The 27831-nt window shown below is 52.6% G+C and overlaps 3 protein-coding genes and 1 long non-coding RNA gene across 15 annotated transcripts; 1 reads left to right on the forward strand and 3 right to left on the reverse strand.

Moving 5' to 3' along the window:
- Nucleotides 1-303: 303 nt before the first annotated feature.
- On the reverse strand, nt 304-4633 carry SPAG7 (sperm associated antigen 7). The gene is made up of 7 exons (XM_028534563.2): nt 4431-4633; nt 1854-1921; nt 1505-1593; nt 1282-1366; nt 1089-1178; nt 833-989; nt 304-718 (listed from the first exon to the last, which is right to left on the reverse strand). The coding sequence occupies exons 1-7, from the start codon at nt 4513-4515 to the stop codon at nt 609-611; spliced, it is 684 nt and encodes a 227-aa protein (XP_028390364.1). The 5' UTR covers nt 4516-4633; the 3' UTR covers nt 304-608.
- A 113-nt stretch (nt 4634-4746) lies between these two features.
- On the reverse strand, nt 4747-20915 carry CAMTA2 (calmodulin binding transcription activator 2). Of its 10 annotated transcripts, none has more exons than XM_028534710.2 (23): nt 20820-20915; nt 19444-19537; nt 19164-19267; nt 17956-18023; nt 17738-17873; nt 17077-17148; nt 16668-16821; nt 16206-16340; nt 14714-15657; nt 13951-14077; nt 12517-12651; nt 10455-10570; nt 9629-9813; nt 9234-9312; nt 8841-9063; nt 8305-8606; nt 7127-7323; nt 6697-6880; nt 6445-6516; nt 6319-6339; nt 5982-6151; nt 5709-5783; nt 4747-5614 (listed from the first exon to the last, which is right to left on the reverse strand). In XM_028534710.2, the coding sequence occupies exons 2-23, from the start codon at nt 19472-19474 to the stop codon at nt 5551-5553; spliced, it is 3594 nt and encodes a 1197-aa protein (XP_028390511.1). In that variant the 5' UTR covers nt 19475-19537; nt 20820-20915; the 3' UTR covers nt 4747-5550. The 10 variants fall into 10 exon arrangements, with proteins under 10 accessions (XP_028390511.1, XP_028390509.1, XP_035889082.1 ...); XM_028534708.2 differs by having other exon boundaries at nt 17077-17163; XM_036033189.1 differs by having other exon boundaries at nt 17077-17163; nt 19444-19532; nt 20820-20872.
- An 84-nt stretch (nt 20916-20999) lies between these two features.
- LOC118502109 lies at nt 21000-22458 on the forward strand. Its single transcript, XR_004904781.1, has 3 exons — nt 21000-21166; nt 21562-21917; nt 22141-22458. It is a non-coding gene; the product is annotated as an uncharacterized LOC118502109 (long non-coding RNA).
- On the reverse strand, nt 21103-27804 carry INCA1 (inhibitor of CDK, cyclin A1 interacting protein 1). 3 transcript variants are annotated; one of them, XM_036033194.1, is made up of 7 exons: nt 27704-27804; nt 25823-25910; nt 23760-23873; nt 23484-23523; nt 23019-23212; nt 22394-22559; nt 21103-21697 (listed from the first exon to the last, which is right to left on the reverse strand). In XM_036033194.1, exons 2-7 carry the CDS (start codon nt 25903-25905, stop codon nt 21551-21553), a joined length of 744 nt encoding a protein of 247 aa, XP_035889087.1. In that variant the 5' UTR covers nt 25906-25910; nt 27704-27804; the 3' UTR covers nt 21103-21550. The 3 variants fall into 3 exon arrangements, with proteins under 3 accessions (XP_035889087.1, XP_035889086.1, XP_035889085.1); XM_036033193.1 differs by lacking the exon at nt 27704-27804 and having other exon boundaries at nt 23019-23191; nt 25823-26053; XM_036033192.1 differs by lacking the exon at nt 27704-27804 and having other exon boundaries at nt 25823-26053.
- Between the last annotated feature and the right edge of the window lie 27 nt (nt 27805-27831).

Consider the following 27831-nt stretch of genomic DNA (forward strand, 5'->3'; position numbering starts at 1 on the left):
GTAATTTGGGAAATAGTCTTATCAGTTATCATCATTATCCCTATTTTATGGGTAAGGAAACTGAGGCACAAGTAAGTCAAATACTCCACCCAAAGTAACCGAGTTAGTAACTCACAGAGCCAGGATCCAAAACTAGGCCATTTGGCTTTAGCCACTGTGCTTTGAAAATACTATCACTCATGAAAGTGCCAATATTTGGCTATCTTTGGCCTACACAGACAACAATTTTATACTGCTCAAGCTGACATCGCTTCTCCTCTTCTCCAAGACCCACCTCTTTCTCTGCTCAAACAAACCAGGACATTGGGTCAAACAGTGTTTATTGAATGTAAAGTAACCTCATCCCCATGGGGAAGAAAATTCAAAGGAGAACAGAGAATAATACAGATTAAATACCCACCTGTGCATTCACTCTCTTGCGCACACACATACACACACCACATACATATCCAAGCTCTAACAGTAACAAATCAAACACCTGCTTCCTCCAGCCTAAGTAAGTGATGGCTGTTAGTAGGTGGTTCAGAGGTGGGGCTCCAGAACGGGTTCTAATAGCAGCAGCCTTGTCCCTCTCTGCCCCTTGCCCTGCCCTCAGGGAGCTGGGGTTCCTAGGAGGTAGGTGGCAACTCTTCCCCACTCTGCCGCAGACGCTTCTTGGCTCGGATCTCATTCATGGCCTCTTCAATGGAGCGTGTGTCCCTCTTGTTGGCCACGGGCACTGGGGGCAGAGGGAAGGTGGGGAGGACCTGGGATCCCTGTGCCTTATCCCTCCCTCCCCAGCCCATCTAGTGCTCCTCTCCCCTGTCCTGCACAGCCCCTTCTGTGGCCTCACCACAGCCATAGGTCTTGTTGGCCTGTAGCATATGGGCAGCATCCTTGGCTGCCCCCTTGCCGATGAGATGGCTGTACTTGTCCTTGTAGTCGCTGGTGGGGCTCACCACCACAGGTCCCTGCTGAGCTTCCTCCTCCTCCTGCCGCTGGGCCAGCTCCTAGGGGTGCAAAGGTGGGCACTTGTGCTAAGGGGCCTGACCCCAAACCCTCCCAGGTGGTGGGCTGCAAGGCTCTAGGGACTGCCAAGAATAACTTACTTTCAGCTTCCGTTTCTCCTCAGCCTTCTGGGGGTCCCACTCCTCTCCACGACGATAGGAGTCCAGCTCTTCATCTGAGGGTGCAAACTCCTGGGGAAGAAGGGATGATGGGGTCAAGGTTCCATAAACATGTTTCATCTCACTTCTCTCCCCCAGGGGTTACAGGAGAGAGTGGGGGACTCAGGCCTTTCACCTTTTTGAAGATCATAACATAGCGACATTCATCATCTTCCCCAAAGGAGAAGGATGTCAGGCCAGCCACTTCCACCACATCGTGTCTGGGAAAGGAGACAGAGGTGAAAGACTTTGTAGAGCCATAAGGAGGCCTTGTACGCTTCTCTTGTGAATTTCCTTGCTGGGCCTTTCATGCCACCCTAGCCACCCTTTTCCTGCCTCCCCAAGTCCCAGACACTCACAATATGCTCCTCTCTATCTTGTTCATCGGCTGAAACTTTTTCTTGATCTGCCCACTGTCTTGGATGAAATCTGACACCTCTTTCTCCATCTTGGGAGAGGGAAATGGGAAGAAGATATGAGATGATGGCTCTGCCCAATATCCCTTTCCCCAGCTGGGCCAACGGGCCTTCGCCTCCCCACACCTATCCCAGCCTCCATGCCATTGCCTTGCCAGCTTCATCTCTCTTGAGACATTTGCAAAACAAAACAACAACAACAAACACAAAAAAAACAACAAAACTGAGTTCTAATTCTAACTTATTGGATGTCTTTCCTGAGGCTGCCTTTGATCTCTCCAGTTGTTCTCACCCTTTTACGAAACTCCACTTTCTGCTGTTTCTCTTGCTCCTGTAGTTTCTTCAGGCGGGCAGCCTGCTCTGGGGGTGAGAAATGGCAGCATGAGGCCAGGGGCAGAAGCATGAGTGGGGAGTTTGTAAGGCTTCAAAGGAGGTCCGGTGTCCACTGGTGTCCACAGGCTGGGAAGGTAGGGTTACTATTTATTCACCAAGCATTTATCGATGTTTAAACCTGGAGCTGTGCTAGGCCCCGGAGCACCAAGATCATTAAAACATAGCTTTGCCCTTCGGAGCTCAGTTTAGTGGGAGTAACAAAGATTAGAATCATGCTTAGTCTCATTTCCCAACCTCACTGGGAAAACCAATTAACAAACACTTATTTAATACCCACAATATACAAACAACTATATGATACCTAGGGAGTGAAGGACTAAGTCCTGGCCTTAAAGAGCTTATCTCATTGTCTACATAAAAAAGGGGAAATTATCTAACTTCCTATATTTTGTAAACCCCTGGCCCCCACTACTTCTCACTTCTACAGACAGGATGAAGCTGAAAGGGCTAATCTGACACCCTTCTCCTTTGTGAGTGTAGGTGTTCAAAGTAAGCTGTAGAGGAACTTCCCACCCTTGCATCTTAATGTCCCTACTCCTCTCTTCTGCTATTTCAAATACTTTATATCCTTAAGGCCCATTTCTTCCACAGGATCTGAATACCTTCAGCTGCACTGACCTCTTCCTATTTTTCTAATCATTCTATGTTTTTGCACATGTTGTTCCTTCTGCTTGAAATGCTTTTCCTCCTTTTGCAAACTTTGAAATCCACCATGAGTCAGAGTTACTCACTTCTTCCTCTGGGGCCCACATACATTCAGACATCCATTATTGCATGTGCTGAAAACAAATGTAATTTAATGTTTGTCTCTCCTACCAGACTATAAGCTCTTAAAAGGCAGGGACCCTCTTCATCTCCTATCCAGTTATTCTCTGTGGCCCCAGAGCCCAACATCTTAGGAGCTCTCATCTCTTTAACAGGAAGGGCTCTGACCATTGGTGTATCCCATCGTGGTCACTAAGTGTTTGCTAACTGGTTCATGAGTCTTCTCTCTGCATCTGAAGAGGTGGCACAAGAATATAGTTAAGAAGGTAGGTTTTAAAACTCACACCTGGGTTTAAAACTCTGCCACTTAGAAGTGACTAAACTCTGAACTTCAGCTTGCTAATCTGTTAACCGCCACTGGTGATTCCCACCTTGACAGTCATGGTGAGCATGAAACAATTCTGGTTGCCAGTTCCCATTATGTGCCCTCCTTCTTCAGAGCTTTCAAATACACATCTCTGCCTGCTATACTTTGCTTGCTCCCCGTCTCTTAACTGAATTATCTATTCTTCAGATTTCAGCTCACTGCAGACTAAGTTAAGGACTTCTAGGTAGCCACTCTCCTAACAATTATTTTTCTTTCACAGCACTTAACAACTTCTGCTGTGTGATTATTTCATCAAAGCGCCATTTCATCAATGCTGCAGACTGGGCTCCTGAGAGTACCCCTGGCCTGTAGCAACCGTTCAGTAAATAATGGTATTTTGGTATTAAGTAGCACTTAATGAGAGGCTTTTAAGGTATCCAGCCTGCCCTGGTTCCCCTCGGGCGGGTGCACCCAGGAGCGGGTGTCTGATGGGGTCTGTCCATGGTCTTAAGGCCCGCAGGGTTGGGGGCTGGGGTCCTCCCCAAGGCAGTCATTCTGTCAGACTCATTCACCCGTCACAGCAAGAGCAACTGAGGAGAAGCCTGCACCTTCAGGCCGGCCGCGCCCTACCCTAGCAACCCGAACTCCTGAGCGCGCCCGCCTGCAGGAAAGTTACTCCGAGAACACAGGCGGGGAGCCTATAGCCAACTGGACCCGGGCAGAGGCATTCTCATCTCTCCAAACAACACCTCGACCCACCTGAGGAATTAGGATTGTGAGGCTACACATGAAAGAATTGGAAACAGGCAGAAATGACTGGGTTAAATCAAGTAGGAGGGGTATAAGGGCATCGAAAGAACTCAGCAACCAATTGGAGGTGCTGGAGGTGGGTGGGCTGGAGGATAGTTCTTAATAGGTAGACCTTTAAGTTAAGATAGCTAATAGAGGTAAAAGGATTGCGGATGGGCATGTTCCGGGCCCAATCAGGATGGGAATGGGTCGTGGGACACTCCGGACAGATAGGAGGGGCTGAATGGCCAAACACACCCTCCTGCGACCTAAAGGCGGGCCAACGAACGCCAAAGGGTTGGGTGGGGCCAGAAGCAGCCTACCAATCAGAGCACGCCACCAGCGGACAGGCGGACCTACCAGCGAATGGAAAACAAGGTCTGAGAGGCCAGAATAGGAAAAGAGGCAGGAAGCTGGCGCTAGGCTTGCGTAGCCAATCACCGTCTGCTACCAACAGCAGGCGGGTAGGCCGGCAGCCCTTGTAGGGACTGGGGGGTCTCTGAAGGGGCCTGTGAGGGGTCTTTCAAGGTTGAAGAGGCAGCACCGTCTAAAGAAGGAAGAGTGCGATCCTGAGAACTCGGTGAAGAAAAGCAGATGTTAATTTAGGATCCTCACCTCGGGCCTTGCGCCGACTCTCCTGGTCACCGAGGCTGGGTGGCTTTTCCATGGAGCTCAGGATGGAGCCCAGTAGGTCCGCCATCTTGGGAGTGACAGAGAGGGGGCGGTGCGTCTTAAAGGGAAGGGCGAAATGCCTTTAAGGCCGGAAACACGTCGGAGGTCGAAAATTTCGTACGGGTCCGCCCGGCGCCCATCTGACTCCAGTGCGCATGGCAGCCTTCTGCCAACTGATGCCCAGCCCCGGCCCTGCCCGGGCCGCCCCCGCCCCGTCCCGCCCCGCCCCGCCCCGCCGGAGACAGAAGTCGGAGGCTGTCTGGTGCAGCGATGTTTAATGGCAATTTGTAGAAATCAAGCCCATGCACAAGTAGAAAGTGCTCGTGGGGCCGCAGGAGGCCCCAGATGCACCCGGGAGTACCCGGGAACCACAAACGCGGCCGTGCAGCCCTCCCCGCGACGTCTTAAATAGATTCTTCTTAATTATACTCTGTATGTTACATATTTACAAGCCCCCTCCCATTGGGGCATGGGGCGGGACTCCACAAAGCGTTCCTATATACAGCGCCCCCCCCCCTCCCGTTTGGCCCCAAGGTTGGTGTCCAAGAGTCAGAGTGACACAGAGAGGGGGTGGTGGGGGAGGGGGGAAGATAGGGCCAGAAAGGGAGGAAACAGACGCAAACATGCGGAGTTGGGTAGGGGCACATTCAACCCTGAAACACGAGGGGCGAGCGCGCAGCGAAGGCAGAGGTGTGGCCAGGCTGATACATTCAGAGATGCCTGGAACAAATAAATAAGGCAAGTCAGGAAAGGGGTGAGGCGGGTGCAGGCAGGGAGGGAGCTGTGGAGAAGGGGCAGGCAGGGCTCCGGAGGTCACAGCTGAATATGCAGGTATGTGGGGTATGGGTCTTGTGAAGCCAGGGACCAAAAGAGAGAGGACGTGACCTGGAGAGAAGAGGAGCTGGAGAGTGGTGGAGGGAGTTGAACACTTTGGAGGGGGCAGTGGGTAAGAGACCTAGGGAACTCCAAAGTGACGGAGAAAGCTGCCGACAGGGGGCTCCTCCTCCCCCAGAGAGCCCTCTCCCTTAAGTCTGCAAGAAACGGCTTCCAGGGTGGGGAGAGGTCAGGTGGCCAGTCCAGGTTGGGGAAGCCCTTCCAGCTCCTGGTTCTGCTTCAGTTCCCTCATCCTGCAGAGACACGGAAGAAGTCAGAGGAGACCAGCAGATCCGGGGAGGTAGAGTGATGGAGATGGCAGAGCAAAATCAGCAGAAGAATGGATACCTGTGTCGGCAGCGCCGCAGGAATCTCATGATTTTCCGGGCTGCCTGGTCCTGCTTCTTGGTGAGAAAGGAGCCTCTGGTTAAAAAAAAAAAAAAAAGAAAGAAAGAAAACATGAGCCTTCACAGACACTCAAGGGTCCCTTTTCCTTAGCCCCTTAGGGACCCTAGCAAGGAAGGGCAGGGGGCAGGATGATGACCTGGGTGTTGGGGTTTCATGGGCAATGGTCATGGATGCGGTGGGCAGGCACAGAGGGCTGGAGGGCTGGACCCGTACTTGTTTCGGGCAGGCAGGCTGCCCGTGGGCCTTCTGCGGTAGGAGCGGTAGTGCTGCTGGATGAGCACAGCTGCTCGGCGACTCTGCTGAAACCGCTTCTGCTCATAGTAGCTTCGGAACTTGCTCTGGATCAGGATGGCCGCCTGGGTCATCTTCTTATAGAGTGCAAACTGTACGGGTGAGGAGGAGAGACAGACTGAAATGGAGGGACAGAAACCCAAACCCATGAGGGTCATCCCAAGTTCAGCTGATGCAGGTCTCTTTCTCTAATCCACATGCTCATGGAAAGGCTTGAATCATCACAGACAGCCTCACACCCAGATCTCATGCCTAATACCTTAAGTGCAATCCAGGTCAGCTTGTGGAGAGAGAAGGGGAGTCAGGGTTCCAGCAGCATTCTGGATGCTCTGGGCTGGAATGGGTGGTTGTGGGTGTGGGTTGGTGGGAGAGAGAAGGGTCTCACCTGCTTGTACTTTCGGTAACAGCGCTGGATAACAGCTGCTGCTACCTCCTGTTGCTCCTTCAGCCACCGGCCCTAAGGGGAAAGAAGGAAGTCTTAGCACCTAAGCATCCACCTAATAGAGGTTCCCTGGCCCTTCACCTCATCTGAGGCCTCTCTGGATGACTGCTCTCCCTCCCAAAGTCCTAGGAACCCACAGTGTCCCCTGACTCAAGATTGTGTAATTCATGCCCTGAGACATCCCAGCCTCCTGACCTTGTACTTTCGGAAGGCCGTCTGGATGACTCGGGCTGCCTCATACAGTTCCCGCTGCTCATGATCCGATAATGTGAGCAAGGCAAAATCACTCTCCATCTTGCCACTGGCAGATGCTGAGAGAAACTCTGCCCAAGAAGGTGCTGAAGGGACAGCCAGGCGACTGCGCTCCAAAGGCAGTTCGCTGTAGGGTAGGGAGAAGGCAAGTCATAGGGTATGTAAAGTCCTTTACTCCTGCCTAGGGGTTGCTGTAAAGGGAGACCCCCAGCAACAGAGCCTGTAGAGTGTGATTTCAGAGCTCATCAGCCAGTTCCAATACCCTTAAAGGCCCCCAGCATCTGCCAGAATGGAACTTTGGCTATGGGAAAGCTGTCTTCTCCCTTCCCATTTTCCCTTGAAGAATCTGGAGGCTTTGTCCTAAGCTGGTCACCTGGGAGGGGCAGAGCTGGGGAAATGGTCCACATTCTCCAGGTAGCTGGCCAGCCAGGACATGGTCTCGCTGAGCCCGAGGGCCCCTGTTCGCTCCCGCATTGGAGCTCCAGCCTCAGGCAGCCCCACAAAGCCCTCTCGTTTAATCCGCTCTGGTGTGGCTTCGATGATCTGCTTGGCCAGTGAGATCATGTCCACCTGGATGGAGAAGTTGGGTGAGCCTTGAGGGGTCCCAACTGCCAGATGTTCCTGCCCTGACGTCAAGCTGTAGCCTCAGTCCACTTCCTAACTTGTTCTTCCTCTCACCACCGGATGATGCCTCAGGGATTGCTGTCTTTTCTAACCCTGTCTTTATTGGCCACTGTTCCGGATTCACTCATTTATACTTATTGGGCTTCCACCTGTGTTGAGACATTGTGGAGAACACAGGATAGGAAGGACATACTCCAAATGGAGGTCCAAGAGCTGAGCAAATGAAGGATTTAGCTTTCCAGGCTGACTGCCCACTGTCCCGCCCAGTCCTGGCCATGCACGCCGACCAGCACATCCTGCCCACAGGCTTGGCCTTCAGCTTACTGACCACATGACACCCTATGGCTTCAACCCTGCAGCCTGCAGCACTTCCTGCTTGCCACATGTAACAGCCTACCTTGTGGAGGTCTCTTAAGTGTTTTGTACTTACAATGCTACCCAATTAATCTGTTCACTTCCATAAAGCAGATCTGTCCTCAGGCTCTTACTGATACACTTTTACTTTCTCATTTACTTATTCAACCAGACTTTTTTTAGCTTTTACCATGTGTAAGTCTCCTCCTCACCAAAGGTCATTGCCAGATACCTCCATCTTGCCAACCTCTCTTTTCCACAATCCTCCCAACTTCTCTCTATCACTCTGGTTCCCTAAGAAGCTTGTCTCTTCATGGATTAACAGGTAACCCCTACAGTCCAGCTCTAATTGAAGATATTCCCCAGAATTCTTAACCTCTGATGCCTCATGATTTTTGAGTCAAGCTCTGATAGGAGCTGAACAAAGGATTATCTTGTTTGTCCAAAAATGAGGGTAAATGACCCCTTCTTCCCAAACTAATGTAAGACTCTATTTCATGGACTAGTTGGCCTCACCCCACCCCTGCACCCCACTCTTTCTAGTCCTCATAATTCCATCAACATAAGTGGTACCGGGATTACATCCACAGCCGGTGGGCTGTAAACTTCCTCTGGAGCAGCCCCAGCATCTGGAGCTGGTGGGAGAGGAGGTGGTGAGGGTGGGGGCCCTTTGGGGTTGGTGGCTTCATAGTCCATGAGGAACAGGGGGGCCTCCGGGGCACCAGCGGAGAGTTGGCCTGGGACCATCTCCATAATAATCTCAGAGGCGGGCAGAGAAGCTGGGGGAGGACTCCCATCTGGGGCACTTGAATAGGCTGAAGTGACAGAGAAAGTACCATCCGACAGCTCCGAGGGTGAGGAGACACTGCTCAGACCTGTAAGAGAAGAGGGTGAGGGCAGCAGGAGCCATCTGCCATCCCTTGAGTACCGACCTGCCCCATCTCTGCTCTCAGTCTCTCAGTCCTTGCTAGTATTATCTTCCCATCCCGGCCTCCTCTTGGGTTCCCTCCTCCTCCTCTCACACTTCCTGTCTCCCACTCTTCAGTTTCCCCCCTGGCCTATCCTTCCACTCACATCCCCCTCTTAAAAAGATTAGGGGCAACCCTCACCAGTGTCTGGGCTGGAGGAGGGGGGTGACTGGGCAAGTGGGGGTTCAGCTGAAGCTTCCTGTCTCTGCAGCTCCTCTAGGCAGCGGGCAAGGCGCACATGACCCCGGGAATGAGCCACAGACAGGGGGAGACGGCCCAGTGAGTCGGGAATGCTCAGTGCCTGTCGGTTCCAACGGAAAAGGAGCACAGCAGCTTCCAGGTGCCCTAGGGCACAAGCCCACATCTAAGGAGAGGGGCAGGGAAAGGACAGGAGGAATAGGGGGACAGAGGAGGAGGTGAGGCCTGAGGCCCTTTCTCCGGGTGGCTACATCTTCAGTCCCTTGCCCTCCCCACTCCCTTTGAAGCACCCATTTCCCGTTGGCCCACATTCACTCAGGAATCCAGCATCCTCACCAGAGGGGTGCAAGAGAAATGATCCACGTTGAGCGGGTCAACCTCTTGCTCTAAGTCCAAGCTTCCGGTCTCCACACTTCTGGGGGGTTTGGGAAAGGAACATTAAAGCCAAGTCAGGGAAAAAGTGGGAGCATCGGAACTGAAGGGACAGGGAAACAAACTGTCTAGAAGCACTACAGTCAGTGGGATGAGGCAGTCAGAGGTGAATAAATGTAAGGAGGCCAAGAGTCAGTGTTGTAACTCAGGATACTACAGTTCCCCCCACTACAAATCTTCCAGCCCCTCTTCCTTCCCAATGACCCCAACTCCCTCTTGGAAGGGCTCTAGTCCCCCTCAGTCCCCTAGTACTTCTGTCCCAGTGGCTGCCCAGCCCCCTCCCTGCTGCCCCTGCTCACCGCCACTGGCTCAGGGTCTCGATGAGGCGGGCGTAGCCCTGGGCAGCAGCCAGGTGCAGGAGGCTCATGCCCCGGAAGGGGCTTCCGTGGGCCAGACGTTCAGGACCCCTCCAGGTGGAGCGTGGGATCATGCTCTCTACCAAGACCACCACCCGTGCCTCGAACCCCGGCCCCTGGCCTTCATCCTGCAGTACACACACCCTGATGCAGAGAGCTGAGCATCTGGTCCTCCAGCTTCGGATGGCCTTGGCCATCCTGTACTTGTCATCTCAGCTTCTAATTCTGCCCCCTCCCACACCTCTCACTCCAGGTTCCCCCCACCCAGACCTCTCATGGCCCATCATTTCTCCCAGTTCAAGTTCCTGGGTGACCCCCACTCCCACAGCCAACTTTCTCCAGACCCCTGGCAGCCAGACCTCACACACCCTAGCCCATGTTATGCCTTCATGTGGCTCAGATCAGTGCCATATATCCCCAGATAGCTTCTCCTCTTCAGAACGCAGAGTTCTTTCCCAGTCTTCTTCCTTCAGAGACTCAGAACCCACAGAGCACTGAGCCCCAACCCTCCTGGCCCCCTCCCCCACCCTCTCCTTCACCTCCACCCTTCTTCAGACCAGAAATAGTCTGAAGCCTGTCACGCCAAGAGGGTGCCCAGAATAGCCACTCTTGCCACAGGGCGGGGGTGGGAGCAGGGTGACATCAGGGATTAGGGAGGAGGGCTGGCTGAGGAGGTTGGGGACAGGAGAGTGAGAAATCACACACTAGAGCCATTTTATTTAGGAAGACCCCCACCCCTGTTCACTGTAGACCTCCCTCATGGAAGTACCTGAATTGGAGGCACATTAGGACCCTGGCAGGGTGCTTGCCCAGCTGCTGCGATCTCTGCCATCCGCTTCTCCATCTGCTCTAGTCGCTCTAATATGGACATCCGGAACTGGTTGTCTGAGGGGGAATGGGGATGGGAGCCTTAGAGGGCAGGATCTGGGTGATGCCTGGGACACCAGAACTGGATCTATCCTGAGACCTCAGAGGTGAAGTCACAGAATCATATTATTTCCTCTTCCCACAAACAATACCCCCTTTACCCACCCACCTTTGAAATACAGCCCACCGGGACTCAATCCTTAAGCTAGGGCTCTTAACACTATTCACCAACCTAGGACCAGAATCCAGAACCACAATTGTGTCCTTCAGGACAGACACTAGGAAACCCCACATAGCATCCAGCCCCAAACTGCCCCAGATCACACACACACATGCATTCCCCCAGCCTCCTCCTAAGTGAACTGTTCTGTCAGTTCTAATTGCCCCAGACACTACCTTTGTCCCCCATGCTAGGACTGAAGGACTCCAGGGTCCCTGCTCTCTGTTAACTGCTGCTCAAAAGAGCTCAGGGACTGATTTGAAAAGCACCGCCCCATCCTCCTGGCCCCCCACAGCTGTCCACAAAGAGGATGGTGGGGAGGGAACATGACAGAGATGGATAGCCATGTCCATTCCTCCTCCTCTCCCCACCCCATGCACAAATACACATGCACACACACACATCCCAAGCTATATCTGTCCCCTCTTGAGATCACACAAGGACAAGGAGGCGAGGTGGGAGGGGATCAGAGCATGGAAAAACAAGTACAGAGAAACAGGGTGGAGGTCAAGGATGTTTCTGAGATGCTAGGCAGAAGGGGACGAAAGTCCAGAAGTGATGGTGGGGAGGAAGGTGGGGAATGATGGGCAGAAACTCAGGTATGACAGAGAGGAGAAAGAGCTGAGAGGGTAAACAAGGTGAAGAGAGGACAGGATAAAGGAAAGCTGGGAACTGTACCAAACAAGCAATTAGGAAGAGAAGAGGGACAAGGTAAGACCCTGGTCCAAGGAGGAATGAAAGAAGAGTGAGGGAGGCAACCCACAGGAGAGACTGTATGACACAGATTAGGCAGGGACAAGTAAGGTGAAAAGCAGTCACAGCAGGACAGACAGAACAGGCCTGGGAGACCTGGCAGGACTGCAAGGTCAGCTGCAGGGCAACCCACCCGCTTTGTGAAGGGGCAGGAGGCTCTGAGGGCGAGGCAGGCCAAGGGCTAGCTGAGCTATGAGCCATGGAAAGAAGCAGGGATGGAGGGAGACACACTCAACGGGGTGGCTGCAGAACTGAGAAACTAAGAGGCAACAACAGAGACACCCAGAGGAGAAGAAAGAGAAGCGCAAACCTTGAGAAAGAAGCAGGAGCAGAGAGAAGCAATTCTCAAAGCCACAGGAGGGATAACCAGTAAAAAGAACAGACACAGTTCTACACTTAAATAAATACACACACACACACACACACACGTGTGCATGCATCTCTGTGTGTCTGAATAAGGCTGTATGTTTGTATGAGAAAGTACACCATGATATTACAGTAGTAGATATTTACTGAATAGTCCTGTAGGCAGTTTTCATTTTCTACTTTGTAGTTTGTGTTTTTCTGTAATTTATAAATTTCCTATAATGAGTCCCTATCTTTATAGAGGGGAAAATAGTAAGACAATTGAAATACATGTGTGTATATATATGTATATGCATGTACAATACATACATACTCATGCACATTCCATATGTATTGCTCTAGACTCTGTCCCTACTCTCCCTCTTGGCCTTGCTTGCCTAAATCCCATCCTTTGTAATGGAGAGGACAGGGAAGAGCTGGGACAAAGATGGTTCCAAGATTTACAGGGAAGAGAAGGTAGGAGAAGTTTGCTGCTGCATTTAGAAATGACCAGTGAAGCAGGAGTGAGGGAAGGCTGGTAAAGGTGGGCTAGGTGGTGGCCACCTGAGTGCTAAGGGGTCCAGGAGCCTGTCATGCTTAGAGGTTGTGGGGCCCAACACTTGGGGTTGGAGGGCTAGGTACTTACCATCGAGTGACAACCAGTCAAGCTGAGTACTAGGCAGTGACAGGAATCGGCGGGCTCGATACTCAAAGAGCACAGAAGCAGAAAGGGGCCCCTCACGCCCGGCCACCTGCAAAGACACCAGCCCTACTTCATGGGCTGGGGAGGGCAGGATCAGTGAGAAGAGCTCTTTCCCCAGCTCCTTCTCTGGCCCCGTGTTAGGGCCAGAGAGGGTCATTTCATATTGAGCTTCCCAACTTCCCTGTGGGCCAAAAGGGCCCTGGCTTTGATGGCCTTGGCACGAGCTGGGAAGGAGTTCCATTCATTCGAGAACTTAACATCTGCTGTGGGCCAGAGACCCCTTGGACTCTAGACCCTGAAGTTAAGGATGTTTGTTATTCAGTACCAAGGCCTGAAAGCTGAGGGTCCAGAGACACCTATACTTATAAACAACTTGATGGGAGATAAACCCTGTGGTTTCCCAGCAACAGAGGTCATGACCTTGTTACTAAGATGGGAAAAAGGAGAGTTAGCTGCTCACCAATGGTGTCTAGTGAGAGCTATGTTCGAGGGTCTCAATATCTATAGCCTTGAGAATGAAACCACTAGGCCCTGGTCCCCAGGCTAGTGGGTGAGGACTCTTCTTCCCAAATGCCAGCTTCTCGTCTCATCCCTTTCCATCCATGCACCACTGAACAGTGCTGCTGAGCTGGGGGAGAGCACACTCACTGACAACAAAGCTGCCAGCCTATCACCCTGGTGATCCTTGGGGGTCCCACAGCACGGCCGACTATTGAGTGCAGGGTAAGGGACAAGGCTGGTGGCAAAGGGGCAGAGACAAGACTTGGCAATGACATCTAGACCAGTGCTGTCCAATAAGGCTTTCCTCATTGATGGGTGGAAATGTTTGCCTGCACTCTTCAATAGGGTAGCACTAGCTGCAGTAACTACTGAGCAATCAAAGTGTGGTTGGTGTGACTGAGGACCTGAATTTTAAGTCTAATTTTAATTTCAACAGGCACATGTGGCTAACACCATATTAGACAGCACAGGTCTAGAACCAATGTCCTTCAGTCCCAAGACTGGCTAGAGAGGAACAACATCTCTCCCTTCTCATTCTCCCAAGAGTCAAGGACTCTGACTTGAAGCCAGAGGCCTGAATGGACATTAGAGACCACTTGGGTTGAATGCCTGACCTTACAGGAGTGGAGGCCCAGGACTTAAGAAAGGAGCAGACATATCTAAGGTCACTAGTCAAGTAAGGGGTAGATTTCTTGGACCAGAACATGGACTTTCTGACACTAAGCCCAGGCTCATCTGCCTGCTAGGGGACTGTGGGACTCAGCCTCAAGACTGGATGAGGTCTTTGTGCTCTCAGAAACAACTCAACAACTTTGTTCCCAGTGCTTCCTAAATGCCCACGTTAGTCCCTTCCCCCACTGTTCCCAATCCCCATACCGGGACAGTAGCAGCGTAAGACACCAGGCTGGACAAGTGACGCTGGCACTGCGATGTGATCAAAGACACAGGAGTAATGCTCAGAGGCCTCCGTCCAAGGACCTGTGATGAGCACCTTGACCCCACCCTACAGACAGAAGTTAGAGGGCCATGTGACCAGAGCTCTGTTTGGTATTCATTCATTCATTCATCCAGACCCTGAGAGAGTAGCAACTATGCGGCAGGTCCTGTACTGGAGTGCGGTGGTACAGGGATTGGACAGGACCCTCTCAGGTAAGGTCAGCTATTCGGTCCCTCCTCCCCAGCATCCCTGCCCTGCATCTAAATCTGCTAGCCTCACCCAAGGCTGTGAACTCATCTGCAGATAGCTGTCATCAGGAGGAAGTCCTTTTCTTAGGGCCCCAACTGTAGTTCCTCCTTTCCCTCTCTAGGGCAGCATAAAGCAGAACTTCTCTAATGATGAAGACAGTCTTTTAGCGTCCCAAAGTCTGCAATCATATCCCAGCTGTGTTTTTTCTTCTGCGTAGAGTTGCCCCATTCCCTTCCCGTGAAAGTCACCAAGGGAATTAAGTCCCCTGAGCACTTGGGGGACTCAAACAACTATGTGGAAGAGGAAGGAAGGGGGAAGGGTGATTTGGAAGGACTATGGAAACAGGAAAGGAGGTATGCTCTGGAAAAATAGAGGTTGGGAGGAGAACTAAGCAGCCATGGTAACTAGGCCACAACCAAGGGGCAAGAGGAACAGAGGGGCGAGGAGACTCACCTCTGGGTAGGACCACTCTGGGGAGAAGTCTGTGATGGTGCTGAGAGCAGGAGAGAGCTGGGGGGTTGGGGCAGGGATGCTCGGAGCTTCGTCACTGATGAGTTCTCCCATAAGGTCTGGGAATGATGAAAGACTGAAGGGCTCCAGCTCACTGGTCCCACCAGCTCCTCCAAACAAGGCCTCCCCTCTTCCTACCCTGCCCGATGGCTCCAAAGGGGCAGGTGAAGGTGGGGGTGAAGGAGGGGGTGAAGGTACAGGTGGGGCAGGCCCCTGGGCCTTGAGCTCCTCCCCACTGTCATCATCCTGAATGAAGAAGCAGTTCCCTCTTTTCCCCCTGGCTACTGACTGTGGAGGGGAACCCCGAGCAGCCGCCTGGGGCTCCAGGGCAGCAGCAGGCTCTAGGGCAGGACAGGGGGTATGGGCGGCCTCTGCCTCTGGGAAGTCTGGGCTTACCCCCTGCCCACCTCCGTATGTCTGGCCCCTCTGGGGGCTGTTGAGAAAACGGTCAGGGTCAAAGGCAGGGCTGGGAGGAGCTGGTGGAACAGACGGCTCAGAGCCTACAACCACAGCCAAGCTCATGGAAGGGTGAGGGTCAGCCTGAGGAGCCAAGTGCCTGGTGGGTGTCAAGCCCCCAGTACGCTGTTCCAGGCCTGTCAGAAGGAGGATTGCGGTGCCTCCTCTTGATGAACTCCCTCGAGAGGTAGGAGGGCTAGGTCTGATCTCTAGGGGTTCTGCAAAGCCTGAGGAAGAGGAGGAAGAGGAGGAGGAAGAAGATGGGGAGGTGTGTGCTTTGGGGAGCTCTGGGGGAAGTGGGGCTATCAGTGGAGGGGGCTCAGGGGGATGGGGATGGGGGATAGAGGTCAGGGTTAAAGTTCGGGGCTCCACTTTAGGAGAGATGATGCGGTGTTTTGTGCTGCTGCATTTGTGGGTAAGGCTTCCGGAACCTGGAATAGAAAGAGGTGGGGAGGAGAGAAGGGATATGACACATCTGTGTCCAGCCTTCCCTTACTGGAAGCCTTGTATTTCCTGGGGCACTGCTATCTAGTGAATACGAGGTGTAATCCTGATTATAGCCACTGGGGGGCGCCAATAATACCTATCCTCCCCCAAATTAAACAGGACTGGAGGAGCATGGCAGGGGAGGACTGAGGGCTTAGAGAAAGAGCTGAGAAAAAAAGGTAAAGGTATATAAAAAAGACAAAAGGACAGAACCAAGTGGGTAGCAATACTAAGGCTGGGTCTAAGTGGTAGTGCTGGGGTGGAAGGAGTTGCTAAGGGTAGGAGGAAGATAAAGAGCCTGGGCTGCCAAGACTCAAGTAAAAGGAGCTGGGGCCAGTGTGCACCCAGATGGGAAGGCTTCTGTTCAGCTGGCCCAGCTTTCTGGGACATGCAAATCAGCATGCAAATCCCAGCAAGACAGATATCCCCCTGGCTTGAGTAAGTGCAGTGTGACTAGACAGGAAAGAGCACCAAGATTAGGGGGGTTACTAACCAAGGCCCCCACTGCAAAGACAGGCATGGGTTCGGGGTGCAGGCTTGGTCGGGTGAGTGTCCAGGATCTGCTGCACCAGCTGCTCTACAGAGAACTCCTCTGTCCCGTTCCCACAGCTCCACTTGATGCCGTGAACTAGAGGAGAGTTGGAGGGAAGTGCTATGGGAGCCCCACAAATGTCCTCAGAGCACCCTGATGGCTCCTCCAAGCACCTGAGATGTTCCAAGACTTCCGGCCAGGTGCAAAGAGGCCAGCAGCTTCAAAACTGCTTGCATTCGTAGTTCACAGCTGTCCCTTCTCCATACTCCAACACCTAAGAACTCACCAGGAAGCCTAGCACCCCCTCAGGAAAGCACCCTCTTGGCTTGAAGGGAAATGGTCACCCCATAGGCTCCTGGTGCCTTTGGGAGGCCCCTGTGTCCACTCTCCCCTTGGAGCACTCTCCTAGCCCTGCTGCCTTACACATGGGTTTCAGCTGTCCCAACAGCTCCTCCCGGGACCACTTCAGCCACTCTCGACGGTCACTGCTGATGGAACAAAAGATGGGGCTGCAGCCCTTTCCACAATCTTCCAGGGCAGGGACGTTCAGGTAGTGCACAAGGACGATGTCAGGGTTCTGAGGGCACAAGGGTACACACACAGAGCACCATGGGGTCCTGAGATCCAGGGGGCTCAGCTTCCTAGTCTTCACTTTCTTCCTGGGCATCCCCCAACTCCTCCCCAATTTCTGGCTCTCTCTATCCCCACCCCCCATCTCCCCAGGCTCCTTTTCCCATTCAGAACCTAGTCATCTTTCCACTGCATCATTTCAGACCCCATCTCCCTCAAAGAGCCACGAAGAGTGTGGCCCCCTGAGCTCTTCCATCCTTACCTGGAGCAGCCAGTAGCAGCGCCGATGGAATGTGGGGACGATGGAAGAGTGAACGTAGCAGCCATAGAGACACTGCCAGGAGACAGGCTGGGGTGGGGGGAGGGCTAGTCTGCTCCCCAACTCTTCCTCTGTTCAGTCCCTTTGCAGGAATCTCAATCTTTCCACCAGTTCCTCTTCAATCCTTACCCACCCCCACCTACTCCCCATACCTTGAAAATCCTAGCACCCCAAGTCATAGATGAGGGGCAGGACCAGGGAACAGTGGGACCAGGGCCTTACAATGGGGACCACATGTGAGATATGGGCCTATCTAGAAAACGGAGGGCAGGACAAGAGCACATCTGACATGAGGGACAATGATCTGGGGAAAAGAAACCTACACTTAGAGGTTCAGTACTTGGACCCCTGAGGGAAATGCAAGAGAGGTGAGGGGACTGGGCACCGATGTCCTCCAGAGGAGGCATGGCCTAAGGCCTGGAGAGTTGGGACATGGAGGGAAATGGGATGTGGAGGGTGGGCTAAGCTATCAGCCAGCTGATACAGAGTGAGTGAGAAGGGAGGGTGGTGAGGGGAACAATGGCACCAAGCCCTGGCAGGAGTGGAACCCAGCTAAGGATGGAGAAGGACAGGCCAGGGCAGATGAGTTGGATGCCTCGCTTACCTCCATGCCCTGGACCTTCAGCTTCATGTGGTCCTCTCGGGTGGTCTTCCCATCCTTCCGCTTCTTCCAGAGGTAACCATCTTTCCGGTATTTCACCTTCTTGCGGTTGTAGAGGATAATGGAGCCATTCTGAGGCCTGAAGAGGGAAGCTCTGGCCTTGAGTTCTGTGAACAGGACCCAGGGCCCCTGCCACTCCCCACCTTCACAGACTTTCTCACCTTGTCTTTGGAGCACAGGATAGCCACTCATCATGCTTCTCAAAGGTGATCAAGTAGGATGCAATCTCCTGTAGGAGAAGAGGTACGTACGCAGGTAGGTATCCCCTTCATATCCTGTCAGCCTGGCCTCTTGGTCACCTCCTCAGTCTCAGTCTCTGCTGAGTTCTGGCAGCTAGTGGAGGACGCTGCCAGGTATCTGGACCCAGCAAGGCCCACTGTCCTCCTAAGAAACCCAGCTGACAAGAGTCTAACCTCTTCTTTCCTCCCTTCCAACTGGGGCTTTTATCTTGGGGTCAGGTCCAAACTCTTCATCGTTCTTTGTTCATACTGCATATTATTTTACTCTCTCCAAATTCCATTTTTGTGCCACTTCCTGACTCAGAAAACTTCAATGGTGTGACACTGCTGGAAATTCCAGATTCCTGAGCCTGACTCCGAGGTCCTCCCTGACCAGGGATCAAACCATCATTCACACTATTTATACATATTGCAGCTACCATTCCTGCCAGACCAGTCCATCGATTTTTCCCTGAACTTGCTCTGAGCAGTCACCTCCTCAATGTGCCCTACAAGCCCCAAGTGCCGTGTACACACCTCTTTGAGTCTGGAAATCCTAGCCATCCTACGGACTAAATCCCTTCCCAGATCTCCAGGAGCCCTGATGCCTCCCCAGCCCTTCCTGTATTTACAATAATACCACACACATACCTTTTCACTGACAGCTGTCTTCTAATCAAATAAATAATGATCATTCACCAAGTACACACAAAGCACTGGGTGTGGGGAGTACCGAAGGTGCGTAACATAGGACTGTGCCCTCCAGAAGGAGCCCGAGTCAGTGGTGTTTAAAAGCAGGAGCTCTGGAGTGAGTTAGATAAACCCATCTATACCCCGGGGATAAAAATGCTTGCTCTATAGCATTGTTAGAGAATGAAATGATATAATACAGGTCAAGTGCTTAGCACAGTGCCCAGTTTGTAAGAAATACGGTAAAGGTGGTAACCATTATTTTTACTCAGGTGAATCGGTCAATAAGTGAGCTCCTACAAGATGCAGGTCTTTATACCTCTCCTGTGATCCCCACAGAACCCAGAACAATACTCTGCACTTGGGAGTCTGGACAGACACCTGAAGACCACCCCACAACTCATCCTCCTCTAGCTCACCAGACCTTGCTAGGCCCTAATCCCCCATGCTCCCTAGTAAACCTCATTTGTATTCCACCGTAGCCGCTCTGGAGGCAGCAGCGGACAGCGAGGAAGACACTCCAACAGCTTCTTGGGGAGAAAGATCTTCAGGTGGTGGCTGTTCTCTAGAGGAAATTAGAAGGAAGGGCTTAGCATGCTAGCCCAGGGGCAAAGGGCTGAACCAGAGCACTGGGGGAAATTCGAATGACAAGGAGAGCAGGGAATCCAAGAATTACAGTCACCACGGGGCAGGGAGAAAGAAAGGTTGTGCCCAAAATGGGAACCTGGATTGTGAACTCACCAGCAACCTCGGTGGTGTCCTTGGTACTCATGGTGAGGGTTCCAGAGGCAAGGTCACCCCGGGCCTGAGGGGCCGGGAGGAGGGGGAGTCTGTGCTGGGAAAAGAGAGAACAGGTCATGGCAGAAACCCCCACACTTAGCCAGGATGAGGAGGATGAGGTGGGAGAGGGAGTACAGAACTGGGTAGTGATATCTGGAAAAGATGAGGAAGAGGAATGGGATCAGCTCTGACGTGAGAGTAGAGCCAAGGAATGGGGGAGAGGGAGAGCTTAGACATGGTGCCACGAACGAACGTGAGTGAGGAGACAGGACAGATCAGTGTAATCAGGAAGAGCGAGGTGGGGGAGGGGTGAGGCTGGCAGGGCTGGCGTCCTACAGCGTGGGCCCTTGAGGAGGCTGGGGCTTCAGGGGCGTCAGGTCCTGGGGACTGGGACTCAGGGCATCCGGTCCTCGGAGACTAGTTTGGCAAAGGAGAGGCTGGATGCTGGGCGTTGGGGGTTGGGCAGGAGATCTAAGTCCGAGTGTAGAGCTAGGCCTTAGAAGACACACCCTGAGTCCCTTCTCTATTTGATTTTTCCAAGAGGAAAGAGAGATCTGATAACCGATCCTGACCCCTCTCTCTCTGGTACAGGCTGGTCAAGGCCTAGTACAATCGAGGCTAGACACCCAGGATCCAGCTTCCCACCCTCAGGACAACGCAGAGGCTGACAGCCCTCTCGACCCCTTACCCACCTTTCTCCCCACCCTTCCCAAACGCCTCCTTCTCCCATGGCCTCCAGGCCTACCCTACACCATCTACCACTCTGGCTCCAGCCCGAACCCCCACCCTCCTGGGGGAACAGATGGAAGCTGGAGGAGGCTCTCAGCGCGGGCTTCGCCAGGTGTCCGAGGATGACGGGGGTGGGGGGGGGCGGGGAGGCCCCTGCAAGCTCGGCTGCGTGGGTTGGTGTATGGGCTCCGCCACCCGGCGCAGGTGCGCAGTCTGGGCTAGGCCGCCTGCAAGGGTGCGGAACCGACCCGGGCGCTGCCCCAAGGTGGGGCGGTGGTCCTGGGAGAAGATCGGAGGTGGCAGGCTCTTGCCTCCCGCCCGCAGAGAGGGATGTTCTGGAGAAATTGTGGAGGAGAGTGCGCGCGCGGGCGAGGGGCGACGGGCAGCGGGGGCACGGGGTCCCCCAGGCAGTCCCATTACAGCAGGTCCGCGGTGGGGCCCTACACGGAGCGGCGCCCCCTGGCGCGGGGGAGGAGGACGGAAGCGGGCCGTGTGGGCGAACCGGAGGAGGAGCAGTGGTCTCCCGCGCTGAGCACCACGCCTGGGTCGGTAGAGTTGCGCCCCCTGGCGCGGAGGCGGAGAGGCGGGCAAAAGGTTCTGGCTCTTACCTCCCGGGGTCCCGCAGGTGACGGCAGCAGCGGCCATTCTACCCCACACCGAACCCCCCCCAGCGCCGGCTGACAGCGGCGTCCGACGTCACTGCGCACGGGGCGGGGCCTCCCAATTAAGGGGAAGGGGGTCGGGAACGGAACCTGGGTGCTGCACAAGGGGAGAGTCCGGGTGGGGCACTGGTGGAGGGACCAGCTGCCAGCAAATCCCGGGGGCGTGGGCAGCAGTATAGAGGGGCTGGGTTCCGGGGTCCCAGGTGCGGAAGCGTGGCCAACTGGCATGATCCTCGAGCCGGCAGAGTGGGGCGCCGGTGGCCATCCCGTACTGGGCGAGGATCGCTGGACTGGTGGACAGGACTCCTCGAATTTTGGGGACCTAGCCCGACTTCACTGTAGCCGGTCCTCCCCATTAGCCTCTCCCATCACTGCTTCCAGAGAGAAAGATAACTCTGGGCTCAACTTGTTTGATTTTTAATGATTGAACAGAGAAAAGAACACTGCCAGGGAGCCAGGCCTGGACGGCAACAGGACCTGGGAGCTCCTTGAGAGGGGTGGGTTGAGATGGGAGGCCTGTTAGTGCCTAATGCAGAAGATGGGAGAGGAAGCTGGGGGAGGCTAAGGAAGAGGAAGTGCCCTGACGCCTTCCTTAGGGGGTGAAGTCCAGCGGCGAGACGGAGGCTTGGGTCTTTGAGGCAGCGCAAGCATGTTGGATGACCACGGACAGTTTCTTCTTACTCCTCAGGCTGCAACTCCATTCCCCAGGGACAGTAAAGGGGGTTCCTACTGGCTGTGACAGTGCTGTACTGGGGTAGAGAGCTCAACTGCCTGGAGAAACAAGATCCTTCCTGAACCAGGGGATTCCAGGGGGACCAAAGCAGCTGTAAAGATGAAAGAAATTGAAAAAAGAAAGAATAAAAAAAGTATGTCTCTCTCCAGATTTCCTAATGCCCAAACCCAGATACCCCCCTGATTCCTCCCTCTGATTCAGGGCCTACGGTTCGAACCTCTGATTCCCCACTACTTTATTGTTCCCCTCAAATCCAGCAATTCAACTTGGCTCTTGGCTTCCACTGTCTCTCCATGCAAGATCAGTGTAAGGTAAGTGGAGGCAGTCTGGCTTCCTCACCCAGGTGTCTGGGTACCTAAGGGAAGCTGTGTTCCCATAGCCTTGGAGAGGCCTGATAACCAGTGTTCTCATAGCCTTGAGACTGGGCCCGATAAACTGTTCCCATAACATGAAGTGGGCTCACATGTGCAGAATTGCTATGTTATATAATTTCTGGCATCTGGCTGGCTTTGTTCACCTCTGTTATTTAAGTAGGTAGGGACTCCCTGCTGGGTGCCATGATGGGAGACATGTCGAGGAGCAACGGCCGTGACATGTGACATGCAGGGAGACTTGCAGCGTGCATGGCTCACCCACCTGTGAATAAAGGCATGCCAGACATCCCAAGGGCTGTGAATATTCTTCCACCTGCACGAATACCATGAATTTGCCCAGCCTTGAATGGTCACAACACAACCAGGCATTCCATTACCCTCCATCACACCACCAAATTCCTCTCTAGCCATACCTGGGCCCTGCCAGGAGGGAGAAAGTGGTCCTCTTCCTGTGGATAGGTTGCCCTCTCCTCCTCCAGATCAGGGTGTTTAGTGGTGCTGGGGAATCTACAGCCCACTTCGCCAGACAGCAGGGGCTCAGATGCAGCCCCAGAGCTGCCCCACTGGGCCTTCTTTAGTCTGTGGAGATTTTAGGCTTAGGAAAGAGGTGCCTGTAGGCCAGGCTTCCTGTCCCTCCATTCTTCACCTTTCTGCCCTAAAATACTTCCTGCTGGGACCCAGGGGCATTGTCATTTGACTTCCAACTCTCCACTCCCAACTTTCTGCTCCCCTCAGACTGAACTATGTTTAGTTCAAGGACTTAGAGGTGACCTCTAGCTCCCCACTATCCTCCAGTTCTGTGGAGTGCTTTCCTGTCTTCAGTGATCCAGTTTCCACTTCTTCCAGCTCCTGTGGCTCACCTCCATCCCTCAGCTCCTTCCTTCCCCATTATGGAAGTTCTGCTCCAACACCCACCAAGTCCATGATTTATTTCCAACCTCCCTCCAATTCCTTCAAAACTCTCCACCCCTTCCTTAGTTCAAATCGTTCTGCCTCCAACCTTTGCTTGGCTCCCAGAGTCCAGATGTCTCTCCTTACTCATTGATGATTCTCTGTCGCCTCTTTAGATCCTCTAGGTGGTAAGTGACAGCCCTTACTCGGGCTGGGATGCCCCCAGATCCCTGCTGCATTCCTGTCAAATATGGCTGCCTCCTCTTTCTTCTGCAAAGCATCTCCAGAGGTGGGAGGCCCTCAAGGGGGTACATGCCAGGCTGGGAACAACCAGTAGCTCTCTGTGCCAGGGAATGGGGAAAAAGAGGTAGATGGCACTGGGATTCTCAAGGGAGCTTGGATTGAAACAGGGAGTCAGGGGTTTTGGGAAGCCTGGATCACAAAAACAGCTGCGATCTGGAAAACACACTGATTGGTTCATAGAAAGGAGGCCCTGTTCAGTGCTCTTGTTGGGGGACAGTAGATGGAAGGGGTAATAAGGAGAGCTGGGGATAGAATGGCAGTAGGTACAATTTTAACTGAGAAGGTTGAAGGGCAGAAAGACTGTCATACCAGCAGGGGTGGGATGTACTGTTCTTCCATCCAGGTGGGGCTGTAAAGCACAAAAAGGCAGTTAAGTGCAGAGAGGGCACCCCATCCATGTTGTTTCTCTAATGACCTCTCCCAACCTCCTGTCTATGAAGCATTAGGAGCTACAATGCCCATCAGCCAGTGGGGCAGTTATCCTCAGAGTAGTGCATATTGTTCTAAAGCCTTGTGGTTGTTTAAAATTGTATAGCTTCACCCTCCCACCTCCAGTTAGTCCCCATTTTCTCCATTTCTACCCACCTGGGCCTTTGACTAAGGCTGTCCCAGAAGATGTCTCTGTAACGCTGGGTCATCAGCTTGAGGCTCTGGGAAGGTAAGCTGGCGGGTGGAGGTCGGCTGACCACCCTGGAATACCTGGGGTGAGAAGAAGGTAGGCTAGGGTCTGGCTGTTTCCTCACAGCATCTCTGGGTGACCCAGAGATCCAGAGGCCCTGTCTTTCCATGAGGCCATACAGCTGCCCAGGCTCTTTCAGGCCATGTCTTCAATCCATTTTAGCTGAGGAAAGTGGTAAAGCCTCTGATTTGAAAGGATATTGGACCTGGGATGAGGGTGGAGATTAGCAACTGTTTGAGCCTCTGACCTCACTGAATCTCAAGTTTCTACACCCCACAACCAGAAAACATCATATTTAGCAAGCAGGGCTGTTAAAGAGGAAGGCCCCAGCTACTCAGGTGATGACACACAAAAGGTTCCTTTTGGTTAATGCAAGGATCCAGGAGAGGAGAACCTCTTTACTCCTGTTTTGTTTCCCCTATCTCAGAAAGACTAATATCCTTGTACACACTGAGGGATGTGCAGAGCTGTTTGAGAACAGGGCTCATCACTTCCAAAGCCCACAAACTGAATGATGATGGCTCTCCTGCTCTCTAGGAGTGTCCCAGGACTTAGGCCTCAGCCCTTTATCTTCTCCATCTCCATCTCTCCTTAAGAGATCTCAGCCAGGTCCATGACTTTATTTTTCACTCCATAACTTGAAATACCACCAATGTGCTGATGACTCCCAAATCTATATTCACAGCCCTGGCTCCTCTCCCGGACTCTGACTTGCAGGTCTAACTGCCCACTCAATATCTCCTCTCTACCCTTCCCTATCTCACTGAAAGGCACCCCAAATGCCCAGTTGCTAGAGCCAAAAACCTGGTATGCCTCATTTTCCCTCACCTCCCATATCCAGTCTATCAGCAAGTCCTGACAGTTCCACACCTAAAAATATACCTGAATTTGACTACTCATCATTTCCACTCCCACCCCCATATTCCAGCTCATCTTCCCCTGCCTGGACTATTACAATGGCCTCCTCCTTCTCTCCCTGCTTCCATCTAAATCCCCTTCAAACTATTCTTCACAAAGCAGTGTCAGTACTTTTTCTAAAATGATCATGTGAATTGCATTACAGTTTGAGATTTGCTTCTAAAAAAGCTGAGTAGTAGGAGGCTGGATAGGTGTACAGATGAAAAAATTATCCATATAATGACAATTATTGAAGCTGACTGAAAAGGGTACAGTGGGTTCATGATTACTACTTTCTCTATTTCTGTATTTGTTTGAAATTTTCCATAATAAAAAAGTTGGAGGAAAAAAAAGTCTGCTAATGTCATTCCCTTGCTTAAAAACTTCCATTGATTTCCACTGTCCTTAGACAGAATAAAATCCAAGATTTATTCTGTCCTTAGAATAAAATCCAAACTTTTTCAATGGCCTATTAGGTCCTCTGTCTAACTGTCTGACTTTACTCTCCATATTTCCCTTGACCCCTAAGTTTCAGTTATACTGGACTGCTTCCTGGTTTTAGAAGATACCAAGCTTGTTTCTTTCTTGGGTTTTTTAAAAAACTACTATTCCTTCTTCTCCCCCATGGTTCTTATCAGATTGGCCCCTTCTCCTTTTTCAGATCTCAATTCAAATTCACCTCCCCAGAAGTCTTCCACAATCACCTTATCTAAACTTACGTCTCCATGACAGTCTATTTTCCCATTATATTACACTCCTGTTTTTTTTTTCATGGTACCTATCACTAGTTGAAATTATATTTATTTCCATATTCTGTGTCCTCCTTCTAGGATGTAAGGTCTTTGAGCAGGACCCTGTCTTTCTAATTGCTGAACTCTGGTGCCTAATACAGTGCCTAGAACAATGTATAGTTCAAAAACTATTTGTTGACTAAATTAATGAGTCATCAATCCCCTCAGCCCAGGCATTGAGTTCTTGTTCCTTACTTCCAACTGTTTTTAGGAAAGAACCCAAGCATGCAATCTTCCCTCCATCCCATCCCCATTCTCCCCACTAGGTGGGGATGACTCACTTGGCAAAGGGGATAAGGTTGTCTCCGTCTTCGCACACCTGCTTGACTTGACTGGGCTGGGTGGTTGGACTCAGTCTCTTCATTGGTGCTGGGAGGATAATGAAAACTGAATCATTCATTCATGTAATGGCTGTAGGGATGAGACCAGTAACATATCTAGAGACTGGAAGGAGTATATATGGGCCCTAAAAAAGGCAAGAGCTTAAAAGGTATTTCTAGTGCTGGACATTTTTCTTTAATTAAAAGCTTTATTATTTATTTTTTTTTGGAGAGAGGAGAAGGGAGGGAGAAAGAGAGGGGGAGAAACATGGATTTGTTGCACACCCCCAACTGGGGACCTGCCCGCAACCCAGACACGTGCCCTGACTGGGGATTAAACTGGCAACCTTTCAGTTTGGAGGCCATTGCTCAATCCACTGAGCCACACTGGCCAGGGCGGCATATTTCTATTAGCTGAAGAATATACAGGTTAAAGATGGAGAGCCCAGGAAATGTGAATGTGGTAAAAGATAAAGGGGAAAATAAAGTTCCTGAAGCCAAATGTATAGAGGAAATGAAATTTACAAATGTCAGTTAAGTGACTTACTTGGCAATATGAGATGATGAAATGAAAAAAGATGACAGGTGGAAACTAGATAGGACAGGTATTTGTGGGTTGTGGTATAGAATTAGTGGCTGGGGGTGGTTAGAGAATTGAGGGTTGGTAAAATAAAATCAGGTATGTGGGGTTAATGAAAGTTATGTGTGGACAGAGTGGCAGATTGGTGACAGGGAAGGAAGGGGCTAGTGGGAGTGTCTATAGGTAAAGAAGGTGAGCAAAGTCCGTTGCACAGAGCCAGAATTAGGAGCAGCCAAATATACTGAGAGCCAGTTGGGGTGGGCAGGAAAAGCAGTTAAGAATGCTAGTTGGGAGAGTGCCTGTAGGAAGCATAAATAACAGAAAAGGCCAATTGGTAACTTTTCCCAAGGGCAACTAAGGAGGAGCTGGGCAAACAGGTGAGGTTAAAAAAAAAAGAGAGAGAGGAGTACTTAGGGCAGAGGTTGTGCTGAAAAGGCAGGAGGGGTCTATAATGGGATGTCCTGGGGTAGAGGGGCTAAGCTGAACTCAGGGGCAGTTGGCTGCTGAAGGACATTCAGATCTCCTGTAGTTGGGTCTAAATGGGAGACCAAAATCTAAGAGAAAGAATGGAGCATAAGGAAGCTAGACCAAGTACTCAACAGTTGACCCCAGAAGGTAGTCAAGGGTTTGGAGGGCAAAGTGTGTCTGACAAGGCAGATGAGGGTTCAGTCTGGGCTAAGGGTTGTGGGGGTGGGGGGAGGTAATCTTGTCTGGAGGGAAGGGCCAGGCCTGAGTGTGTGCCTTCTCCTGAGCGGGGTAAGAGGACCCTTGACAGGAAGACTGGGCGCGTAGCCAGGCCTTGGGGAGCAGCCAAGCCTGAGGACAAAGCTAGGAGTCTGAAGAGGGAAGGTGGCCTGAGGGACAGTCTGGACCCTATGGGGGTCAGGCTGGGTCCGGAGGGGTGGCTTGGGCCTGCGGCGGCGGCCGCGCCTGCCCTACCCAACTTGAGGGCCAGGCAGGGACAGAGCGCCGGGATGGCTGTGCCGCCGCTGCCCGCACTTGGCCACAGGACCTGAGGGAGCCGCGCCGCGAATTCTAGAACGCTAGGCCCGGCGGGGAAGTGAAGCGAGGAGGTGACTGGATCGAGGGAGGAGCCGACCGGCACCGCGCGCCTGAAGGCGGGGCGCGCCTGAAGGCGGGGCCTGCACTGAGCCTCCTCTTGGGCGGGGCAGGACCAGCGACTCCGCCCCGTGAACGCGCCTCGGACGACGGCAACGTGCGCGGGTCCGGGGCCTGGGTTCCTCTACAAGGTCCGCCCCCACCTTTGAGGCTCCTCAGGCGCCAATAACCCTTTTGAATTCCAGTGTCCAGCTCGTCCTTCTGCCCCCGCAACCTAGCTTCCCGTGCCCGACTGGTGGGCCCTACAGTCTCCAGGGCACTGCCTCTTTAA

The sequence above is a fragment of the Phyllostomus discolor genome, chromosome 8, assembly GCF_004126475.2.
Source record: "Phyllostomus discolor isolate MPI-MPIP mPhyDis1 chromosome 8, mPhyDis1.pri.v3, whole genome shotgun sequence".
In the NCBI taxonomy this organism is placed as follows: Eukaryota; Metazoa; Chordata; class Mammalia; order Chiroptera; family Phyllostomidae; genus Phyllostomus; species Phyllostomus discolor.